General features: G+C 30.7%; 1 protein-coding gene across 1 annotated transcript; it reads left to right on the forward strand.

The window, feature by feature from the left end:
• LOC112504314 (cell division control protein 45 homolog) lies at nucleotides 1–1,898 on the forward strand. Its single transcript, XM_025108250.1, has one exon. The coding sequence runs from the start codon at nucleotides 1–3 to the stop codon at nucleotides 1,792–1,794; it is 1,794 nt and encodes a 597-aa protein (XP_024964018.1). The 3' UTR covers nucleotides 1,795–1,898.
• Nucleotides 1,899–9,478: the final 7,580 nt, after the last annotated feature.

Consider the following 9,478-nt stretch of genomic DNA (forward strand, 5'->3'; position numbering starts at 1 on the left):
ATGGTTAGAGAACAGAGTATTGAATCATTTTATACTAAATTGCGAGAATCTGCTTTAGCTTCAGCTTCCAACACTCCATTGCTCATATTCCCATCCACTTCCGATGTCGATTCCCTTTGTGCTTTGAAAATTATAGGTCATGTTTTAGAATCCGATTCGGTTCGATATGCGTGTTATCCTGTTTCTAGTTTCAAGGAGATTCATAAGTATGCTGGATCTGGTTTGTCTTCTTCAGCTGATGATCCGATTACTATACTTTTGATAAATTGGGGGTGCCATAGAGATCTAAGGAAGATTCTAGAGATAGGACCTGTCGCTCGTGTTTTTGTTGTGGATAGTCACCGCCCGATTCATCTTCATAATCTCAATCATCAAAATGATAGAGTAGTTGTTCTTTACACCGGAGACGATGAGACTCAAGCCGATTTATCGTATGATTTTGATGTTTCGGCATTAGCGGCCGCAAGTGATTTAAATAGTGACGATGAGGTGGAAGAAGATGAGTCTGGTAGTGAAGAAGAGTACGAAAGTGATGTTGATGAGGATCGAGATGGAAATGGGAATAGGAAAAGGAGGCGGGTTTCTGAAGATGGCGAAACGGACCCGTTGAAGCTTTTTAGAAAGCTCAAGAAAGAGTATTATCATATGGGTACTTTCCACGGGAAGCCATCAGGGTGTTTGATGTACGAATTGTCTCATTTCTTGAGGAAGAACACTAACGATTTGCTATGGCTGGCTTGTGTGGCCTTGACCGACCAATTTGTTCATGAAAGATTAACCAACGAAAGGTATCAAGCTGGGGTGATGGAGCTTGAACAGCACATCAATAGTTCAGGGAATTTAGATGCTGTTACTTCAGTAACTCTCAAAGATGGAACTAAAGTTTGTGCACCCGATGCTTCAAGAATCACGTATGAAGATGAGCCGAGGCTTATGCTATTACAAGAATGGAATCTCTTTGATTCGATGTTATGTTCTTCATACATGGCAACAAAGTTGAAAACTTGGAGTGATAATGGAACCAAGAAGCTCATGTTGCTTCTTGCTCAAATGGGGTTTGCACTTGATGAGTCCAAACAGAAGTTTCGGTTCATGAGTGTTGAAATTAAGCGGAATATGAAATATATGTTCGACCATTTTCTACCAGATTATGGATTGAACGACTTCTATTATCGCGGGTTTTTGTTGTTACATGGCTATAGTTCAAAAGTTTCAGCTGCAGATGTTGTTTATGGAGTTACTGCATTATTAGAGTCTTCAATTGATTCAAATGGCTCATGTGCTTCAAAGCAATTTGGGGAGGCATATGATGCTTTATCATTAAGGAAACTTGAAAAACTCGAAACTGGTATGAAACACGCCATCAAGATCCAACGTGCGATTCTTAGGCAAGGAAGCACCGCCATAACCAGAAAGGGTTCTATTAGAAGTGGAAGCAAATTCAGGTGGGTAAAGCTTGAAGATTCAGCCGATGCGAAGCTCCTGGGATACCCACAAGCTTTAACTAAATTCGGGTATTTCTTGATGGACGCTTTGAGGGAAAAAGGCGCGAAAATGAAGCCATTGATATGTGTTTGCTATACTCAAGGGAGGGAAAAGGTATTGATCGTTGGAGTTTGTGGTAAACCAAGGCTTGGAGCGGTTCAAGGAAATGCATTTGGGATTGCATTCAGAAACACAGCCGAGGAGACTGGGGCCGAGTTCTTTCATGAGCTTTTTGAGTCATCGTGGATCGTTTTGGATGCTGTTGCTGTAAATTCGTTCATGATTAGGCTAACCGAGAAGCTACTATGAACAACCAAATCCGAGAGTTAGTCTAATCAATCCTTTTTTACTTATATCTGCTTTACTTGATAGTTATTTCTTAGTTTATGTATCATTTTATCTTAGAGCCTGCAAGTCCTCGAATACAAAAGGTCGCAACCAAAACTGAATTGACCCATGTAAACCGAAGGATATGGGTAGGGGCTGGCTTACGTGCACCGACTGATCCTCTAGACGAATGGTTTGGAGTCATCACAGGTGAACTTCCATTGCCACGAGGATATATATTTGCTTACATTATATTTAGATTTGTACTACTAGATTCTTCATAAAGAAACTTAGCTCCTCTAATTGCTATATTCATCCCAGTAATTCAGGTAGAGTTGTAATGTGTGCATCTTTTCCAATGGAAACCCCCAATTGAGGTATTTTCTGTTAATTTGTCATTAGCATGAGTTGTTCCAGATATGTTCTATCAGCATGTGGTATGTGGAAACGGGTTGGTATTGGATGGGTAATGCATCCTCCATCCCGACCCTACCTCAATTGATATTGACGGGTTCGGGGGGAGAGGATTCTTGTTGGGTACCTGTTTAGTAAAAACATATATAAATAATATAAAATTATAATAAATCGGTACTATATTAATTACTCATTTTGAAAATCAAATATATTTATCTTTTAATAATAAATGTAAACATATGTATTTATTACACACTATATATGCATATTAAATAAATTAAAATTTTAGTCGGGATGGGATTAGGGACAGGTAATGCCATCTCCATCCTGACCCTGCTTAAGGTACAAAAAATCTCTTCCCCTGCTTTGTTATCTGTCAAAGTGGGGAATCCTGGTATGTTATGGTCGAATATCTGTAGGTACCCACCGAGAGTGAGAAAATGACCAAGTTTTTTCATATTTGCACAAAATGACTACCCAAATTGCTATTGGCGAAATGACAAGTGTCATTTTGTCATTGGTGGAAATTGGCAAGAACATTACAATTTGACAATTTACATGCATTTTTTTTTTTTCTGATCTATTTTGTAAGAAAGCAAGTCTTACCTTTGACATTGATGGGAAATGGCCAATAGCAAGTTTCTTTGACGATTTGGCTGGTCAATTCGTGGAAAATGAAAAGACTCGTATATTCACTTTCTTTTATGTATTACGATCATTTTATGATACGATAGAGTCTAATATTTCACCAAAGGTCATAGATTTAAACAAAAATCGTATTTAATTAAAGTTATATACCTAAAAATCTCTATTCGGATTCTTTCACAGTCAACTATTTATACATTATGACAATAGCCCTACGTCTATCATGACAAAGGTGAGGAACAAGGGGGCTCTCAAGACAATAGATATTTGACTAATTAACTTGATGAGATTACTGATGAATTATTATTAAATATTTTAAATTAATGTGTTGTTTGTTTATCTCTTAATAGTTTCATTAAGAAACAATATCTGAATCGCTAAAAGATGGATCTTGTTCGGCAAAAAGAAAGTATGTCTCTTATGGTTCTAAATCCTTGTGAATAATTTTGTATCTTGGGACTTCCCTTAACTATTTAACACCCTAATTTCATTCCATATAATTACTAAACAATTATATTTCATTTTGCATTACATTATAAGAGTCTTTTAACCATTTTGACCACTCAATCATTTTGTATCAAACCATTCAACAACTGTCAAATAACTCTTTAAAAAATACATAGAAAATGTTATGTTGAGTTTGATTGTTATGTTTTTGTTTAGTCTAAAACATAAACAATTAAGATTTTGTTGGTTTTAGATCGATTCGATATGATATGTTGTTTTGAACAATAAATGTTGTGTTTTTCTGTATTTTATATTTATAAATTAGTTTATTAATTTAAAACACTTATCAAATCATATTTTATTCAACATTAAATCATATAAACACTTAAACTGTTAATTACTATTCTGTCATCCTTTGTTCAACATGGTAATTAATTTTTTTTCATTTAAGGGGGTATTTGGGATTGCTTATAAAAACAACTTATTGACTTATTCCAGTGGGACATCGGTAATAATCACTTTTCAGTGTTTGGATAAATAACTTATACCGGTACCACACCGGTAATAAAGAGTTTTTCAAAAAGTTAAACTCTTCTGACTTATAATGAGTTGATAAGTGTTTTTGTAGAAAAATATAAGTTGTTTCAAATAAGCAATCCCGAACACCCCCTAAACCGTTCATGATAACATTTGTCAAACGTCTTTTTTTTCATATTCAAACATTAAATAATACAAATTCTTTGATCATTTAATAATTGTACAACAAATCGTTCAGTATCTATTAAACAACTGCAAAAAAATTTCAAATAAGGTATTAAACAGCCGCTAAGATTTTTCAAACACCACCTTATTCAAGACTGGTGGATTTTGGGTCATGTGCCTAAATTTCAAATTAAAATTATGGACAAATTTTTTTTCTAAATATATAATGTTTATATACGTTAAATAGAACAAATAAATTCATGCACCCTTCTCATATTTTGTGAGGTTTGAACCCCTGACATCCTAGGAGGCCAAAGACTCATATACCGCTACACCAAATGTCCTTTGGTATAGAAAAACTTAGGGGTTGTTTGTTTATCTCTTAATAGTTTTATTAAGAGACAACCTCTGAATAATTTTGTATCCTGAGCCCCCTTAACTATTCAATGCCCTAATTTCATTGTAAACAATTACCAAACAAGTATATTTCATTTTGCACTATATCATGAGATTCTCTTAATCATTCTGTACCAAACCATTCAACAACTGCCAAACAACCCCAACTCAAATTGTTAGATTAAGACGATCTAACAAATGTGATTAAAAAGAAGATTACAATGTCTTTTTAAATAAAAAACATCCCCTTATTTTTATAATTGAAAATCAACAAAATATAATAAAAATTGAAGCGAAACAAATTACACAAAATAAACGATTCTTTTTATTATTATTGATTTTTTAATATTTTCTTTTGTGGTTCTTCGATTTTGTTAGATCATCTCTAGATCCGAGCCATACAAAGACATCAGGGGTAGAATTGTCATGAGAAATGATCGATCCATTTTTTGTGGAGAATGAGGCAATTTCTTTGTATTCCTTTAAGGGTCATTTTACAACAAAACTAACGGCATGAAATTTTCATGAGAGCTTAACGGTATCTCTCTTTTTATGATCGGAATTTCTTTGGTTGGTATGCTCAGTAATCATAACAAGTTTTGAGTCTACGTTTTCCGGAAAATATTGTCTTTAAGTCATGTCATGTTTGTATCGATCATTAATAAGCGGCTAATTTGGATATACCAGTTTGGCATAATTTTGAATTTCAATTATCGAGTTCACTTAGAGTAATTTAATGACTCATAACGTTGACCCGAACTTGATCAGTGTCAATTAAATAATGCATTTCAATGTCGTTTTCTCTACAAGACAATTTCCGACTATCGACACCATTATTTGCACCAAAACGGTTTGTAATTTTTTTATACAAACAATAATTCATCTCCAACTTCTTACCCCGATTTTCAGAGACGGACTCAGAATTTTTTTTGAACGGTGGCACCATTTGAACATAAGAAAAAAAAAATATAGAATTTTTTTTTCAAACAATGACACCGTTTGACTATAAGAAACAAATATACGGAATTTTTTTCCAAATGGTGGAACCGTTTGACTAAGAAAATTACGCTAACATGATTCGTACTTGAGTGTGGGATGGAATAAAAGCCTTGCAAACCAACTTTACCAAATAAAACTTGTTCTCATGTAGTTTCAAAATACATACGGTGGCACACAACAAATTAATACGGTTGCACCGTTCACGAAACCTAAATTTTTTACCTTTCGGCGGAGAAACGATATGGTGGCACGTGCCACCCATGGCACCTAACTAGGTCCGCCCATGCCTTTTTTAATACCAAATAAAATATTTGAAGTATATTCATTTTAATTATATACATTTTCAATAATACTTTTATATTTACCAACTTTTTTTTTATTAACCTGGATATCCAACCCGTTATACGAGCCGACTAATCTCAGGGCGACCACATGCTTTGCTGATAGCCCGAAGTCACTGCATTTGAACTTACGTGGCCACAAAGGGATTTTTATTCCTTCTTGGATTTGAACCTGAGACATTCTGATACTTTTGACCTTTAGAGCTAAACTCAAATCAATCAGACACCACCCATGTGGTTTAATAACTTTACCAATAGACCCACATATTTTATATTTCACAATAACTTAATAAATTATATTATTATATTGTTTTAACCAAACCAAGTGTCGTTTATTAAATGCTTACTACGTAAGCCTTACTGGTAAGAGAAATTACCTTATCATTGAACATTCTAGGCCATCAAAATGAATTGTTAGGTGGCGTTTATTTTTTAAGAGGTGTTGAAGTCTTATTTCACTTTTGATTAATAAGAGGTGGTTCTGAAATCTGAATATATAAGACTGTTTGTTTTTGTAAATTGACAAACGTTTGAGTCTGAAATCTGAATCAATAGTTTGTTTTTGTAAAATTAGGTGCAAACCTTTGCAAAAATTCTCTAGATTTTCATTAAATTTTCATTCAGAAGTTCATCTCAACAATTGCCTAACAGATGAAAACAATAGCGTGTATGAGCTATAATAACATATCTAACAAATTATCTCCAAACATATTAGAGTAAATTACTTTTTTAGTCCTTATAGTTTGTTATTGTGATTTTTGTTCACATGGTTTGTAATTTATTGCTATTTTCGTCCCTGAACTAATTCTTACTTTTTTAAGTACAAGAGACCAAAATAATAAAGAATTGTAAACCACAAAGACTGAAACAACAATACTTTATAAATCATAAGAACGAAAATAACAATGATTTACAAACTATAAGAACAAAAATTGTAATATCTAAACTGCAAGGACGGAAATCGTAATTTTTTACAAAGCACGGAGATGAAAAATGTAATTTAATACATTGTCATCAATAAAAAAAACCTTAAATGTTTAGGAGAAGAATAATATTAAAAACGTTAAATGTTTAGGAGAAGAATAATATTATATTATAAGGTATGAAATATTTTAATAATATAATTTATGTTATTGTAATTTACAAAAAGCAGAAACCATTGGAACTGAATTTAATTTCTTTCGAAGATTTTGAATTTAGATTTACTATTTTAGTAAAAATAATATTTTACTAAAAATATGAAATATTTTAATAATATAACTGATGTTGTTGAAATTTATAAAAATTAAAACCGTTGGAACTGAATTTAATTTCCTTTGAATTTAGATTCTTTATTTTAGTAAAAATAATATTTTACTAAAAATATGAAATATTTTAATAATTTAATTGATGTTGTTGTAATTTAAAAACTTTAAAATATTTGATTCCTATCAGTATTTCCGAAAGTGTTTGTCAAATGGCAAATAAAGTAACGTACTTAAACTTGATTCTTATTTTGGGTAACTTACTTTTAAAACTTCCATTTTGATTAGACATGACAACGGGGCGGGTTTTGTAATCCCCGGCCCTGGTTTGTGGTAATGTCCCCCGGCCGCGGTCCCTGGCGGGTACGGGGATTATTATCCCGTCCCTGATCAGATTTCTAGCAATCTCCGGTAAAACCCCGGTCAATCCCCGTAAATAGTATCCTTTATTTTGATTCTATCGGGGATCCCCGGGACCCGTTTTAGCAGGGAATCCCCATCCCCGTTCGGGTCGGGTGAATCGGGTTCTCCCGCCGGATCAGGACAAATCACCATCCCTAATTTTGATACCTAAAATGTAAAGTTTTAAATATTTAAGTATCCGAGTAACTTAAGATGTAAACTTTTGGTACCTAAGATGTAAAGTTTTCAGTAAAAGAATTTTAAATACGAAAAATTATTAGTTTGTTAATAAAAAAAAAAGAATTTTATGTATTCATCAATAAATGATTTTGAGCCTTAAATGAATTGCTTTTTTAATACTAAAATCGATAAGTATTAATGTCACATATTAAATGGATATTTCATAAATATTGTGACAAATAACATTTTTTTAAAAAGCTAAAAGTTCCATTTGAATCTATTTTTTTAAAATATAAATCAACATATAAAAAAATTAATATTTTTTTTAAAACAAAGATTGAATTTATATTCGAATAAAATAGAATTATATCTGGTAGTTGAAAGTTAAAACTATGTAAAAATGTCTGAAAATATACTATAAGGTAGTGTTTTGGCATACACACCTTATAAGATATAGCTGTAAAGGGCATGATTGAACTGAATGTAACTAATTATTTGTTTTATATTTGGTGGGACTAGAACGTGACATAACTACACTGTTAAAAATATTGTCCATAAGTATACCTAATTTACCAAACGACCTTTGGGCTAGCGGTATCGTAACATTTGCCCTCCTAAGAGGTCATATGTTCAAACCTCATTAAATATGAAGAGAGTATATGAGTTTATTTGTTGTAATTACCGTATATAAATATGATATGCTTAATTTTATTATAAAAACTAAAGTTATAAAATATATATATATAATATTACTTATACGTTATAATTTATATTAATATACAATATAATAGTACTTTGTATAACATAAATATATATATATATATATATATATACACTATAATTTTAAATTTTATATAAATATATTAAAATATTGTATTATAATTTATAAAAATACACACACACACACACACACACATATATATATATATATACATATACTATAAAAGTACTCGTGCAATGCAACGAGATACATCTTCATTTTAATGTTTCGTTTTATTTTGTCTCTGTTGATATAATACGGTTTATGTGGTTTTGAGAAAGATAATGTTTTTACTCTTAAACAAAAATAAATTTGAAGATATCATATTAATTTAAAAAAATATTGATATTAATATCAAATTAAATTTTTAAAAGTTCCCGTTTTTTTGTACAATTTCTTTAATTATATTTTTTAATTATAATTTAATTTAGTTTTAATAGTGAAGTAATTTATTTTGGTTTAACAATATAATTTTTATAAAAATAATGATTTTGTTAGAATTCAATGATTATCCTAATTATATTATAGATTTTTATAATTAAAATTAGATGTTTATCCTGTATTTGATTATATTTATCTGTATTTAGTTATACAAATTCAAAAATGAAGCTTTAATAAGTTGTACTTACGCACAATTTACTTGTAATCTTAAATTTCAAGTACTATATACTAATTAACGGTATTTCATGCATAAGTTTCGTTTTTGGTATAATATTTTAAATTTTCTTGTAATTCAAATATTTTGATTTAAAAATAATGATTTTATATATTTAGTTTTAATGTTTAAATAGTCTGTTATATCATTATATTTCGACCAATATTCTATATTTGAACATATTTATCAATTAACTTTATAAAGTTAAAGTATTAAACTTTAAAAAGTTGTATTTATATGGTAATAAATAAACTTGAATTAGTTTATTGATATACAAAATAAATTAGGGAAAAGTTCAAAAAAACCCAATGGACTTTAGTGTTTGAAACCATTAAGTTCTTAGACAATTTTTTATAACAAATAAGTCATTGGACGATTCAAAATCTATTAAATAACTCACTGGAATTTCTAAAATTGTTATATACATCCTTATGACCTAAAAAACTGGTTAATGTGGTAAAATAAATAAAAAATTCTGAAA

Source organism: Cynara cardunculus (genome assembly GCF_001531365.2).
Source record: "Cynara cardunculus var. scolymus isolate 2C chromosome LG 2, CcrdV1, whole genome shotgun sequence".
NCBI classification, from domain to species: Eukaryota; Viridiplantae; Streptophyta; class Magnoliopsida; order Asterales; family Asteraceae; genus Cynara; species Cynara cardunculus.

Excerpts from the sequence above, each read along its gene's own strand:
- LOC112504314 (XM_025108250.1), top strand. The coding sequence starts at position 1 with ATGGTTAGAGAACAGAGTATTGAATCATTTTATACTAAATTGCGAGAA.